Raw genomic sequence first — 15,717 nt, forward strand, 5'->3', positions numbered from 1 at the left:
ATCTACCGCCTGCAGTTGACTTTAATATTCTAGCTATTATCAACTGGCAAGAATTTTGAGATTGAAATAGACGAGAAGGACTATAATGCGTTAAGAGCTCGCTCAATTACTGAGGAGGTAAACCATTCAGTGCTTTTTAAGTAATTAGCAAGAATTAAATTTAAAATTGGTGCAATGTTTAATAGGGAGCTAATGCAGTGTTGACAGAACCGGGCTAAAATGGTCATACTTCCTGGTTCCAGTAATAACTCTAGCTGCTGCATTTTGAACCAGCTGGAGTTTGTTTATTAAGCGTGCTGGGCAACCACCCATAATAGCATTACAATAATCTAGCCTTGAGGTCATGAATGCATGAACTAACTTTTCTGCATTTGGCATTGAGAGCATATGTTGTAATTTAGATTTAGATTTTTAAGATGGAAAAGATGCTAGAAATGTGGCTTTCAAATGAAAGATTTGTATCAAAGAGCACAACCAGGTTCCTAACTGACGACAAAGACTTGAAAGAGCAGCTATAAAGTATTCAGTATTCTAGGTTATTATATTCAGAGGTTTTTGGTTCAGTAATTAAAACCTCTATTTTTTCCGAATTAAGTAGTAGGAGATTACTAGTCATCCTATTTTTATATGGTTTTTTTATACATCAACTATGCATTCCGTTAATTTTGTGAATTGGTATGTTTCGTCGGGTGCGAGGAAATATTGAGCTGAGTATCATCAGCGTAACAGTGAAAACTAACGCCATGCTTTCTAATGATACTGGTATCTAATGATTCTATAAGGATAGAATGTACAGGGTGAAAAGCAACAGTCCTACTATTGAGTTAATGAAATAATTGAGTAATATTAAGTATGATTTGAACCATGCCAATGCAATTCCACTAATGCAATGTAATTTTCGAGTCTATTCAAAAGAATGTTGTGATCGATAGTATCAAATGCAGCACTTAGATCCAGTAACACTAATAGAGAGATACAACCACTGTCAGATGATAAGAGCAAATAATTTGGAACTCCAATGAGAGCTGTCTCAGTACTATGATACAGTCTAAATTCTGACTGGAAATCCATGCAGATACCATTTCTTTCTAAAAAGGAACATAGTTGTGAGGATACTGCGTATTCTAGTATTTTTGACAGAAAAATGGGGATTCGAGATAGGTCTGTCATTAACTAGTTTAATAACAGCCTAATGACAATGATGAACTAATAATATTAAGAAGAGGATCTATAATTACCATATTTGTAACAGGGAGTTGGTTTTGAAGTCATCGCTTTGCTGCAGAACTTTAACGTCCTCAACATCGATTCCATGTGACAATATTAGATCTGAAGTTTGATTATGACCATGAGTGGGTCTTTTACAAGAGTGGGTAAAAGACTGTCTTTTACATTGTGCACTTGGCCTGAATTGTGCAATGTATAATTTAGACCCATCAATAATTCTTCTGCGGTTTATTTCCGTCTGTGCAAGTTAACTTTTTCTAATCATCAGTCTGGCTTTCAAACCCTCCATTGTCCTTACCCTTTCCTCTTAGTTTATGCATGGCTACATTTCTGTGTTTATTCTGGCTAACGTTCACTGTTTCCACTGGCTGACTTACAGAGAAGCTGATAGAGGGCCTGAAGTCTCCAGATACCTCTCTCATGCTGCCTGATCTGCTGTCCATGGCCGACCCCTTCGGCAGCTCCATGGACGACACCAGAGGTGGTGAGCTCTCACTGACTGTCTTTCTGTGTGCTTGCTCCTTTTACAAAAGCTATACTAAACACTTTCCAATTCTCTGTGACAAAGGATATTTTCTATATTCATCCAGTCCCTGTATTTGTGATAGCTTGCAATTTTCTCCTCTTGTCACATACAATTTAACTTGAGGCAAAAATGGATTTGTATAGTTATTGTGAAATCAACACAAAAGGCTGAAACGACAGTTATAGCTGTGTGTTATGCAATTGCATTGGAAGAAAAAGCTGAGTGATTTATCATTTAGTGATGGGTCCCCGAAATATTGTGTATTTAAAAAAAGACGAGGGGGCTAAGCACCGAACTCTGAGGTACACCTGTAGTTAGTTTATATGACTTGCACACCCCTCCTCTCCACGATACCTTGAAGAATCTACTCATCACGTAGGGCTCAAAGTAGCGAAAGGAAGTTCTTATGATGTCCATTGTTGAGAGAATAGACAGGGCAGCACTGTGATCAAGGCAGCAGAAGGTCCAGCAGAAAAATGATAAAGATATCGGTGATGTGTTTGATGATGTTCTAAAAAAATTGGATTCTGGCATCATCTGTTTTCTTTGACTTTCCTCTCTCTCTTACTCCCAGTCAAAACAGACGTGTGTTTGGACTCTCTGATTCCTGGCTTGGAGCCCCCTCAGGCTCACCTGCATCCTGTGGAGGCTGAACCAATATTATCAGCACTGGCAGGTAAAAATATGCATCAGAGACTGGCAGAAGAGCCTCTGCCTAGCATTATAACACCCTGTCAGATATTCAGGGGTGAGAGAATGTTTTCTTTGTGCGGAGAGAGTGCCTGAGGCTATGACTGATTTCACACATTAAAAACCCTGCTACCCTAATCCTTTTCCCCTCCACATTATTAAAGATGCAGAATGTTGTACCTTAAGCAGTTAATCTGTGTTAATCAGATGTGCTCAAAGGGGTCATATCATGAGGAAATTTCCTTCAACTTTAGATATAAATTACTTCAATGCACTTTGAAAAAACTGTAATGGTGCAGTCATATTGAAGGCAAAATTCAGCTATTTAAAAAGAAATTGTGCTTAGGAATTTTGTGTAAAACTTCCCCATTCAGATTTGGCAACAGGTTCAAGTTGGCCACGCAGAACAGAAAACTGCTTGGTTTGAAAGTGACTTCTGTGTGAGTTGTGCTTCATACATCGCTACACTTTTGACAATAAACAACAGACCTTTTTTTGGACTGCAAATTTGTATATATTGAAATTAAGTTGCAAAAACTAAGTTGCCACGTCTTGCTGACAGATGTTGAACACATGTATGTATTAAATTTCCACATACACCTGTTTGGTGTGTATATGGGGAAGCAAAAACTTTGTTTGAATCGGCATATCTAAAACATCATCAGAAGGGTCAGAAAAATAGTAGGAAATGGTTATAATGATAAACTATATTGACTTTTTAGCACAAAATCCTTCGACAATATAAGTGGACCTTCAAAAACATAAAATATCATGATATGACCCCCTGATTTTTTATGTACGGTAGTTGGCATCTTTGTGATTTAATGTTTTCGTGTTTCCCTGGTGTTTCTCTATACTGCACTACAGACCCTTTGATTGGTGAGGACTCCCTGCTTGGCTGTTCACTCCCCTCTGGCTCCGCCTCCTGTCTGGATGACTTTGCAGCTGTCTCAGGAGGCATCTCCCAGAACATACCCGGTACAACCAATCATTTATCGTTTTTCTGGCATTTATAGCTTATGTGCCTTGGTGCAGCATATAACTTGGGGACAACACTGAACATTTTACTGGAATAAAAAATGAAAAGTAATTATTATTTACATACCATATGGACTTTCTTGACATTCATTTAGCTTTTGTAAAGTGTCAGCCACGAACATTAAAGGACAAGTTCGGTATTTTACACTTAAAGCCCTGGTTTAAGATCTGATGAAATAGGTTAAGATCGAAATTTGGACACATGCTGCTGGCCCGAGAATTTTTGGTTTCTGTGGTTGCATGGGTGCACTGGAACAATCCTTCCTAAAACGCATTAAACTTTAGTTTACAAAGACTTGAAACTCACCGAGTGGTCTGGGGCGTTCACTGATAAGCTCACACAAAAATCGCTGCAAAAGATGCTTTCCAACAGGTTTTACTCCATTGACTTTGACTTGGACAAAAACTACGATAAAACCTGTTGGAAAGCATATCAGTGAACACCCCTGACCACTCGGTGAGTTTCACGTCTTTGTAAACTAAAGTTTAATGCGTTATAGGAAAGATGGTTTCTGTGCACCTATGCAACCATTGTGGAGGTGTGGGGGAGTGCAACCACAGAAACCGAAAATTCTCGGGCCAGCAGCATGTGTCCAAATTTCAATCTTAACCGTTCCATTTCATCAGAAACAATCTTAAAACATTGCTTTAAGTGTAAAATACCAAACTTGTCCTTTAATGTTAAAGTTTCAGGGTTTACATCATGCTAACAGTGCTGTATTTTTCTCACCCATCTGTTTTTCTCCCTACCACCCGCCCTCTTAAATCTTTTACCCATAAACTGTCATTTGCCCCAACTTTCATCACCTCTTAGCTGCAGACTCCTGTTTGATCTCAGGCTTTGAGCCTCCGGGCGCTGAGACAGCCAATGAAGATGAATTTGACCCCATACCAGTATTGGTCTCCAAGAACTCCCAAGGTAAAAGCTTTGAGGAACCAAATCCTCTTTCTGAGAATAAGTGAGCAATTTGTTTCTTGGTCATTCCGTGTCAACTCAACCAGAGGTCCCCGGCTCAAATTTTAGATTTTGTTAATATTTTTTTCTGTAGAAAGACAAATATAAATAGTGATGAAAGCCAACATATTAAATGTCACAGATGTATATTTACTGAGTAATCCACTATTTTGTTGAGGGGGTCAAAATGACCATTTTCACCTGAGATTTGGAGCCAAATTAGAGGGGTGTAAAATGACTTAAGAAAGATGGCAGCAGCATTTCTTTTTTTAAAGGGCTTTGTAAGTCTATTAGTAAAATCTGCTGACTTTAGCAATCTTTTTTTGCCTCAAGTTTGCATGCCTGTAACTCAAGAAGTATTAAAGATATCTTAATATCCTTAGGCATGCAAACTTGAGGCAAAATAACACAAGAAGTGCGTTTTGCCATTTTTGAATCAGCGTTGGCATTTAATGATATAAAGATTGCTAAAGTTAAGTCAATATAATTTACTAATAAACCTACCAAACCCTGTAAAAATAAAATAATGATGCTGTCATCTTTCTAAAGTCATTTTTACACCCCTGTAAATTGGCTTCAAATCTCAGGTAAAAATGGTCATTTTTACCCCCCTCTACAAAATAGTGGATCACTTAGTTAGTGACATTTACTATTTTTATTTTGGCATAAATATTTATCATCACTGTTATGTTTGTCTTTGTACAGAAAGCCAGGGAAGTTTCTGAAATTGGTTTGATTTGACACGGAATGACCCTTCTCACTCTCATTGTAATGAAAGCAAGCAGCTAGTACATATATGTGTGTGTGTGTGTGAACTATATTTTGCTCAAGTTTTTTATTTTTGGCAGTTGCGAAAATTCCGAATTGAGATGTTTTGTTCAAGGCAGATGAGCTATTTTGCACTCATATGGCTTGGGATGGGAATCGAATAGAAATTCTTTACACTTTACAATTCATTATAATATCTTATAAGATAAATATCTTCAACTCTGCATTGCCATTTGAAACACCAATCACAGATCACAGAACAATTCACAGATTTTTAAGCCTCATGCATGCATAATAGTGTAACTAGTTCAAAGTTCACATGGCATGACAAAAGGACTTTGAAAAAGGAATATGCATTTTGTGTTCTTTGTTTTTATCAGTATCAATGCAGACAAGCCAGTTTTTTAGTATCATTTCTATATTATTGTAGTATTTATGTTGAATTAGCTTTTTTCCCCAGTTTTTATTCTTATTCAGTCTTTAATTCTTATTAAATATTTCCATGTTGCTTTCATTTTCTTTATTTCAATTTTAGTACTTAAACTTATTTGTTTCAGATAGTTGCCAGCCAAGGCAATGTGCCTAATTTTCATTTAAGTTATTTGTATCCAATACTTATTTCTTCTATTTCAGCTATTTCTATAACCAAAAACGATTGAATCGATTTCGTTAATAACAACAACACTGAGACAAGCTTCCGTTTTTTTCCCCTTAACTTGTAGATTCAGTAGTGGTGCAGGAAACACTGTGAGGTACTACTAAAAATGAACAAATGAACCTCATGTTTCATGAGTTTTTTGGGATCTTTAACTGAGTGAGATATCATCTATAGTTAGTTTATAGTTTGTTTAAAAGAAATCAGTTCCCAAGGTCTCGATTCCCAACCTCCTCTCTTGACTTTTCGTGAACATCTACTTACCTTTGTGTCTTTCTCTCCCTCTCTCTTCTGCTGTCCCCTTCCTTGGTCTCTCTTTGTCTCGATTTGACTGTCCTCCCTTTCCTCCTCCCCTAACCTCCCTGTCCATCTGGCCTCTTTTAGGAGGTCACTCTCGCAGTAACAGTGGCAGTTCTGAGTCCAGCCTGCCCAACCTGGCCCGTTCCCTGCTGTTGGTGGACCAGCTCATCGACCTCTAGACCCTACAGATAACTCCTGCTGTGCTGAAGATGACGTCAACCGCTGTAGTCTTCTGCCTTTAACCATGAATCCCTCCTGCTATCATTTGTCCTATCCTCCACCCTCTATCATGGTCCATTTCCTTGTTTAATCAGTCCTTCATCTTTCCATTCTTCCTGCTCGTCACATCTTACGTTTTAAGTTCTTTCCCTTTCACTTTATTCCTTCAGTTCTTGTCGTCATCAGCACCATCGCTCATTTGATTTGACGAACTCAACATTCCTACCCTGCACCATGCCATTTCTCTCCCCGATGAGTTTACGTTCAACTTTTTTCATTCGAGTCTAGTGCGACCTTTTTCCACAGGCTCAAAATCCGATTTCCTCTGGCATCCATATCTGTGCTTCCTTTGGACACGCATTTCATCTGCCTCGCATTCAAGAGTGCAAGCTTCAAACATCAGATGTTTGCCCAATCCTTCTTCTCTTCGGTCTTTATCTGTGTATTCAATGGCACTCAGGAAGCTCGTCTCCAGATTAAACACACATGGGTTTTAGTACAAGCGAACCAAATGTTTACAGACAGGAATATTTTAGCTGGATGTTTACAGATCTGCAGGTAGGCAAACACAGCTTGTAAGAATTTATCTTCATCCAGACTGAGCGCAGGGTACGAACAGATCTTAACACTTCGTGTAAAGCTGACCAGAAACTCCTCATTGCCATCAGTGGTACCCGTTTTCACCATCTCATGACCTCCAGACCATCATTTCTCTGTTATTTCTTTGTAAATAGCTCTATTGATGTTGTACGTTGGCTCGAAGCTATGTAAATTGATGTATATCTGCAGTATTCGACTCTCCCGCCCTCGAAAGTGATTTGTTCTTCCTGTGTATAAAGCATCTGGTCCAAATGTCCAGCCATTCCTTCAGAGATCCCTGTCTCACCCCATAATATACATGGAGAATCATTTAAAAAGAACTATTTCATATAAGATTAAAATTATATGTGAATATGAATAGAGTGTTAGAGAATGAATGTATGAATCAAGTATCCATATATAAATGCAGATATGTGTATATGAAACCTATTTAAGAGGAAACTTTTATCTCTTTGTTCTGTGTGTTGAGACGTGTTTGCGAATGTAAATTTGTCGGTTTCATCTTCAACGGCCATCGCTGAACAAAGTCAATTAAGAAAAGAGGACAATCTCGAGGCATCGTGACATGGTTTGACGCCATTTGCGAGCAAATCGGCTGGATTTGTTTTTCGGTTTTCATTGCCTTTTATTCTGAAGACATTTATCAACAAAAACAGGTTGTAGTCTCGAGGAAAATCCTCAACGCTGTACGTATACCATTTCCTCCTCCGAACTACCGCCCGATGCCATGCTTTCTTGCACAGTTCTTATGAATCAAACGCATATCGAAGCATGGCAGCTATTATGAATATGAAGTTAAGACATGTCTGTGGCCAATCTTCATATCAGTACTGTACGTATGTGTGCGTGTATGTGTGGACGTGAGGTAAATAAATAGCTAGTCTTAGTTGTTGGAAGTGTTGAGGTGGTTTTGTCTTTGACATGGTTTAAGGACCCGCAGCAGGCACCTCGGATTCAAGCACAGGTTCTCCTCATTCACTGAGTCTTTAGACGTTGAAGTACCTGATTGAGAGCAGGGGAAATGCTCGTAATGCTGTACGAAGAGCAGAATCCCGATCAGTGAGAAATGCTGTAGAATTGAACGTTCTGTAATCATAAAAAACAATATCAGCTTTTTGACATTGCGGAATCTGTAAATGACATTGAAATGGGTTTGAGACGGTGGTTGTCATTTCACAAGACGCATAAGAGCGACTGCAGAAGGGCTGGGCGGTCTGATAGAGATTTTGCTATGCGGTTTATATAACTGTAGATATATTTGCACGGCTATAATATATTAACAGCTTTTCCCATGCTGTCAAATGTGGCTTATCTGACCGGAATGTTTCTGGTTTAATTTTACTATTTTGAATCTTTTTAGTTTTTTTTTTACTTACAGAATGTTAAGGTTTTTTTTTTTCTTCTACATTTGATGCTAGGTGTGTGTGTGTATGTATTTTTGTATGTATGTAAGTGTGTGTGTGTGTGTGTATATATATATATATATACACACACACACATACCTGTATACATACATACATGCATGTGTGTGTGTGTGTGTGTGTGTGTGTGTATATATATATATATATATATATATATATATATATATATTAATTAATTAATTGTTGGTAAGATTTTTTTGTACCACTTTATTACAATAAGGTTTCATTGGTTAACATTAGTTATTCAACTAACAATGAACAATACTTATACAAAATGTATTAATCTGTTAATGTCTACATTTACAAATACATTATAAAAATCAAAAGTTGTACATGTTAACATTAGTTAATGTTCTGTGAACATTTTTATTAGCTTACATTAGCAAAGATTGTAAAAATATATTGCTCATTGGTAGATTGTGTTAACTAATGCGTTAACTAATGAGACCTTATTGTGAAGTGTTGTCTTTTTAAATGTTTTTGAAAGAAGTCTCTTATGCTCACTTAGGCTGCATTTATTTAATCCAAAATACAGTTAAAACCGTAATATTGTGAAACATCATTACAATTTGAAAATATCGTTTTCTATTTGAATATATTTTAAACTATAATTTATTCCTGTTTCATTGCGATTTGTTGGTCAAGAAAAGAAGTATTTTTTATTATCAATGTTGAAAACGGTTGTGCTGCTTAATAAAATAACAGTATTTATTTGAAATAGAAAGTATGTAACATTATAATTTAATGGATTTTTGGTGAATAAAAGTATTAATTTCTTTCAAAAAAGGAAAATCTTACTGACCCCAAATTTGTGTGTGTGTGAACCTTGCGTTACAAATCTTATTTTAATGAGATCAAATGTAGTACCTATTCTTTTGTATTTAACCGGTTTAAAAACAAACATTACCAAAAGTATATATAGACAGTATATATGCACATACACAACTTTTTTTTTGGATTTCCATCTAATAAACATAGTTATATGCCGTTATATAACACTGAGATATACGATATTAGTCATACCGCCCATCCCTAAAGTGCAGTAATGAAACAAAAAAAACCCAATTCTTCAAGTTTGGGATGTTTTATGAGGCATTTTGTTGGAGGCATTGGTGAAAAACCACAGAATAGCACTGCACATCAATGATGCTCTTGCAGAGGAAAAGAGATGCTGCTGGGTCTCCGTTACTGATGTTTGTTGTTGGCAGTGTGGATTTCTGAGATTTCTATATCCTCGCCTCTCCTCTGTACAGCCGTTCGCAGACTCTCATGTTAACCTATGCAATCCTAATGCTTCATCTTGTAGTTCTCAGTAGAGGTCTTTGCCCCGCGGGTAGTGTTTGACTTGTGTTGTTGTGCAAAAATCAAAGATTCCTTTTATGTGCTGTTTTTGTTCAGAGAAAAAAACAATATTTATGACCATGTTTATCCCCAGAGTTGGAACCTCATTGGTCTCTGTAGCAAACACCCTCAGCCCAGTGTTAGAACAGTAATGGGTTCATGTGCACCTTCTATTTTTGTCAAAACCAATAAACAAAGAAAGGGGTGGAAAATAAACATGTAAATGTGAATGTAAAGTGTGCCGGTGTTAATTGTTTTTTTTGGTCTGTTGAAACTACTAAATGTGAACCACTGTTGAATAATAATAATAATACAATATATAAATATGAAATGCTGTTGTAATAAGAGAAAAAAAGATATATTTACACATTGGATTATACATTAAAAATATTGATGTGTAATTCGATTATTTAAACTATATTTAAGTAATAAATTCTTTGTTGATCAAAAATGGGCAGGGAGGGGGGGGGGGGGGGGGGGGTGTAGGAAAAGAAAAAATAATTGAAATATTAAAACTGTTTACTATATTCTGTGAATATTTATTGTGAAATGCGCTATACAGATGCACTTGAGTTGTTAAAAAATATCCTCCTTTTTTAATATTTTAGAAAGGCCAACATATTTATCAGCTTCTTTTTGTGATTCACATTGGTGATACTCAGGCCTCTATGTTTCCGTAAGACTGCAGTCATGTTGTGGGCATAACAGATTTATCAATATATTGAAGGATTACTTGGGTGTAAAACAGTTCTCTCTTTCTTATCACGTTACAACTTCTTGCTGGAGGTCTGGCTGACATAGCCGCGTCTTCTCCAGGTACGTTTTCTTCATCAATGTTGTATTCTTTCTCACTCTTCCTCCTTTGTCATTCGACCATTCACTTGTATTAGAGAATTGCACTTTCACACAAAAACATGGCACTACATGACTAAGGTTAGTGCAAGAATTTCAATGAAGGAAATGGATTCCTGGCAGACACAGAAGGCGAGGTGTCTTAACTGAATCATAAATCTGCAGAATCACAAAACAAGACAAAAGCATTGGCCTTTCTGCCTCCATTACGGCGCATCTTACAAAACATTATTCAAGGACGGCTGAGTACCTTCTGCTTTTATGTCCTAGTTCTACTTGTTTCAGACGCCTAGATCTGTATGCTTCCAGACCTGAATCAGCCTTAACCTTTTAAATATTAATCTTAGGTATGTTCTTATTATTTGTCATAAACTAACCGTCATTCTCTTTCAAGCATAGTGTTTTACAAGTCAATGTAGCCAAAATTGCCAGGATGCCTGTAGGTGTTTTCAGTAGATTTTATGGAGTTTCATTCCATTAAATTCACTTTTACTGAGACTTTAATTGACCTCTTAAAGCATCAAGTTCATGAATAAATTAGGGCTTTGAAGCAAGAGTTGCCTAATTTGGTACTGCGCTTCAGGCTGTGCATTTCCTGCTGGCATTCAATAACAAAAACAGCCTTCCACAAAGGCTTGATTATCTACACATTTGAAGAATTCACAAGCAGTTTCTTTATACAAATGACCTGTTTTGTGATTGGCCAACCTCTTTGCATGTGAAATGGGTAACAAGTCGATAAAGATGATAAATGTGGGAACCAGACAGTTGACGGTAGGCATTGACTTTCGTAGTATTTCTTTTCTTATAATGGAAGTAAATGACTACCGTCAACTGTCTGTTTACCAACATTCTTCAAAATATCTTCTTTTGTGTTCAACGGAAGAAAGAAACTCATACAGGTTTGGAACAACATAAAGGAGAGTAAATGATGACTGAATGAATTTTAATTTTTGAGTGAACAATCTCTTTAATTTCCTTTATATCAGTGGTGATCGAACTCAGTCATGTATAAGGCCGCTGTCCTGCAGAGTTTAGCTCCAGCTTGCCTCAACACACCGGCCTGGAAGTTTCTAGTCTGCCTACCAAGACTGTGTCTGTGTCCGAAATCACCCTCTATACCCTCATTGGCTATTCCCTACGTTAGTCCAATAATATAGTTCACTTGAGGGAGTGAATGAAACGGGGTGAGTGAACACTGAGTGCGCCAGAAGGGCTGCTGCTTTTCCATAGTTTGTGCTTGCTGTTTAATAATAACTTAAACCATAGCAAACTGGCAACTCTGTTTGTCATGTAAACTATGTACAAACCTTAATTAAACATGAACCTTATATATTACACCTGTATGATATTACGCTGTAACCACATTGGACCAGCGGTTTGGAAAATGTATTGATGGATGGATGCTTCAGCTGCAGCGCCATCTTCTGGTGAGACATGGAAATTCATTCAGCACGCGACTCTCATAGTGCATTGTGGGTATTCTCTAGCCGTTGAGCGTACATCGATTGTATTGCGGTGCATTGTGGGATTGAATGAGTGCACTCGATAATGTCCACTATGATTTCGTACACCACTACAAATGGCTGTCTCCTCATGTAATGCCCTGTTTAAGGGTATAGGGGCGATTTCGGACTCAGCCCTTGATTATTAACTGTTATAGGTGCGTTTAATTGTGGTTGGAACTAAACTCTCCAGGACACTGGCCCTTCAGGAGCAGGATTGGACATTGAAATAAGTTTCTTTTTAGTTTTTTTATCTTATCAGTTAAATACATTAGGGTTTTATCTTATGTTGTAAAATGTTGTATATTTCATTATTTTAGTTTCAATTGTGTTACAGTGATGGTGTTTTTTTTCTGTGTATGACACTGTGCAACTTCTATTTTCCTAGTATTCAGCTCAGTTTGTGGATTTGTGATGAACTTTGGTTCATCGTGTGGCTTTCTCTGTACCACATGTGTATTTAAGATGATTGTCAGTATATTAAGTTAAACAGAATCCAGTTATTTAATATATTAACATTATTGTTTTAGTTTTGTTAAATGTATGGGTTTTTTTTTTACTGTAAATTTAAGTATAATCTGTAAAACTTAAAATATGTATCTTATGTATGTGGTTGTTTTTATTCATCTTTGTCATAAATCAACCGTAATTCTTTTTTTATTTTTTTTATGTTCACAACCAAGTACAGCAAATCTTGCCAGGATGGCTGTAGGTATTTTTCCATTCAGGAGATTTTAAAGTTTTTCTTTCCATTAAAATCACATTGACTTTAAAGGGTTTCTTAAAGGAGTAAAATGTTGCTTATTCATATTTTTGTAAAAAAAAAAAAGAAAAAGAAAAAAAGTGAATCTTCTGGAGTTTTTTTTGTTTTGATTTTTTACTGTAAATTTCATTTTTTTTATAGTATGGAAAAGCAAGCGTTCTCTCCTTTAATTCGTTGTGCTCTTATTCTCTTTTGCAGATGATCTTCCTAATGTGAACGGCTACGCATTGGCATCGGGAGCCAGTGACATCCAGAGCTCAGAGGTTCCTTCAGAAGAAGAAGAGGTTCTGCACACGTGCAGTGGCTCAAAGCTTCTTCTGCTGGACTCCAAACTCCTCAACACAACCGCTCTCAAACTCTCGCCATCATCCTCTCCAGACGTTTTCTCAAGTGCCCCATTCCCTGGATGTGGGCTAGACGGTAGGGACATCTTCACCAGTGCTCCCTTTCCCCAAATTCAACGAGCCCATACGCAGCCTGACATCTTCCTCCAGGCACCCTTCTGCAGGAAGAATGATCCACAACATCTTACAAGATGCTCGAATGGCAACGAGCCCATCTTGCCCCATCCACCTGTGCACAGTCAAATCCGGTTTCCCTATTGCGCCGAGGCTCCGATGCCCCAGCAGCCCATTGCCGCCCATCGTGTGGTCTCCAGCGTGGGCCAGCAGGCAGCCGTGAGCTCCGTCCCCGTCGGACCCCTTCACTCCTGGACGGTAGGTGTTCGAGCGGTGATGGACCCCTTCCTGGCGGCCCCGTTCCAACCTCGGGGCCCATTGGGAAAGCCTTAATGTTTGAGAATGTTGCGAGCGCCCCTTCTTGCCGCCCCATTACTGGTCGTATCTGTGGCAAATCTGGCGTAGTCTATCGTGAGACGACTACCTCAGCCCTCGTGATGCCTCATCTGGTGTTTCCACAGCACTTTAGCTCCGCTTTACTCCGATGTTCCGCATCCGTGCATCGCACCACCAGACATGTAGAGAGCGATTTCATCTTTTGATCATGATATAGAGGTCTATTACCCACATGTATTCATCCATTTCTTTTTTGACGCTCTTTGTAATGGTTTACACAAGCTTTTTTATATCATATGTAGTAAATTATTTCTTACTTCTACATTGAGTCCAGTATTAAAAGGACGTAAAATGTGAAAATGAAGGAAGTTTAAGGTGTGGTCACATCAGCGAAATGTAGGCAAAATTTTGCAGGCAAAAAAGTTCCTTTTCCATCGTCAATAGTAAAGCGATGGGTTACACTTTGTTAAGGTGACGTAGTTACAATGTACTCACTTAAATAAGTAATGAGTAATATCAATTAACTACGGTACATGTGCTTACTATAGAGTTATGGTTTGGTTTAGGGTTAGTAACTTGTAATTATGCATAATTTACTGTTATTACTATAGAAGATTGCACTTTATTTTAAGGTGTCTGTGTTACAGTGTAATAATGCATTTAAGTACTGTGTAATAATAATTAACTAGATGTACTTACTATACGGTTAGGGTTAGGATTGGGGTTTGGTTTAGGGTTAGTTGCATGTAATTATGCATCATTTATAGTTATTACTACAGAAATAAAGTGTTACCCTATAGAATGTACATGCAGTAACGTGTAACTATGTCACCTTAAAATAAAGTGTTACCTAGCATGTATGAAACTGCTCGAACGACTTTTAAACGAAGAAAGTTCCTGATGGTTGGCGCTGCAAATTTGCGTGACCAACTTGAACAAAAGCAAAATCTGCATGGGGAACGTTTTCACCCTCACGCAAAACTCCCAATCGCACGCATTCCTATTGAATTGAATGGAATTCGCATGCGAAATTTTGCAGTGCAATGTTAAATGTGACTGCACCTTTGCTCTCTGTTTACTGGTATTTTTGTATAAGGGAGCAGCTGATGAGACTATTCAAAGGTTTTAGACTTTCTGTAGTACTAACTTCCCTTTTGAGTCTCAAAGCAGGCAGAATATCCAGAACCTTGTGACAGAATTGTGTTGAGGCCTTATGTAGGTAACAATGGCTGGAGAATAATGTTTCTTTGCTGTTATTGTGCTTTTCTTGAACCTAAGGTACTGTAGACGTTTCTAAGCAGGGCTGGAATGGACTGAAAGTAACTGACGGTCACATCCACACCATCTGGTGTGAACATTGAAGCACTTTTACAATCTGTAGTCGTGGATATACTAGTTTTGCTATATAACAATCTGATGTATATTCACTGTATATTCCTTACATGATAAAGACTTTGTTAAAATGTCTTGTCTTTGACTCTTCCTTCATAACTTAATATTATATTAATCATCCCTTGAACACCTGCAGGACTTGAAGGTTGAGGTTTATTGCTGCAGTCTTTGGATCAAAAGCTTCACGTCTATCAAAAATTCAGAACTTAATGGATTTTTTGGTGAACAAAGGAAAATATATTTCTGTGTGTGTGTATAACTATATATATATATATATATATATACACACGCACACATACATTTTGTTTGTGTTGCGTTTGAGGATCAACATCAAGACCATATCTATCAATTTTATTTATGGATCTTTTTATGGAGAATGAGAAAAGAATGTATAGGCTTGTAGCTACATTTTCACACATTGAATAGCCTTGAGGAAACTGCTTCACCTGAGGTGAAGGAACCAGCAGCTCTTTTTATTTAATTTAAAATGAAAATTCTGTCAGTAATTACTCTCCCTCATGTTGTTCCAACCCCGTAATACTTTTGTTCATCTTCGGAACACAAATTAAGATATTTTTGATTACATCTGAGAGCTGTCTCACTCCTCCATAGGCTTCTATTGTAATTGAAACTTGCCGACCCAGAAAAGTTAAAGACATCGTTAAAATAGA

General features: G+C 37.5%; 1 protein-coding gene across 5 annotated transcripts in view; it reads left to right on the forward strand.

Annotated features, from left to right (window-relative positions):
- aak1b (AP2 associated kinase 1b) overlaps window positions 1–14,522 on the forward strand; it is a 41,274-nt gene extending 26,752 nt beyond the window's left edge. For 2 of the 5 annotated variants that reach the window (XM_056243808.1, XM_056243789.1), the window contains 5 exons: window positions 1,607–1,711; window positions 2,328–2,429; window positions 3,311–3,421; window positions 4,296–4,400; window positions 13,059–14,522. In XM_056243808.1, coding sequence (XP_056099783.1) covers window positions 1,607–1,711; window positions 2,328–2,429; window positions 3,311–3,421; window positions 4,296–4,400; window positions 13,059–13,651 — 1,016 coding nt within the window. In that variant the 3' untranslated portion in view covers window positions 13,652–14,522. Of the gene's footprint in view, window positions 1–1,606; window positions 1,712–2,327; window positions 2,430–3,310; window positions 3,422–4,295; window positions 4,401–6,243; window positions 7,871–13,058 lie in introns of those variants that run through there. The other 3 variants (XM_056243793.1, XM_056243814.1, XM_056243800.1) reach the window with 3 other exon arrangements.
- The last annotated feature ends 1,195 nt before the right edge of the window (window positions 14,523–15,717 follow it).

The sequence above is a fragment of the Rhinichthys klamathensis genome, unplaced genomic scaffold (genome assembly GCF_029890125.1).
Source record: "Rhinichthys klamathensis goyatoka isolate OS25496 unplaced genomic scaffold, OSU_Roscu_1.1 h1tg000027l_1, whole genome shotgun sequence".
Lineage (NCBI taxonomy): Eukaryota > Metazoa > Chordata > Actinopteri > Cypriniformes > Leuciscidae > Rhinichthys > Rhinichthys klamathensis.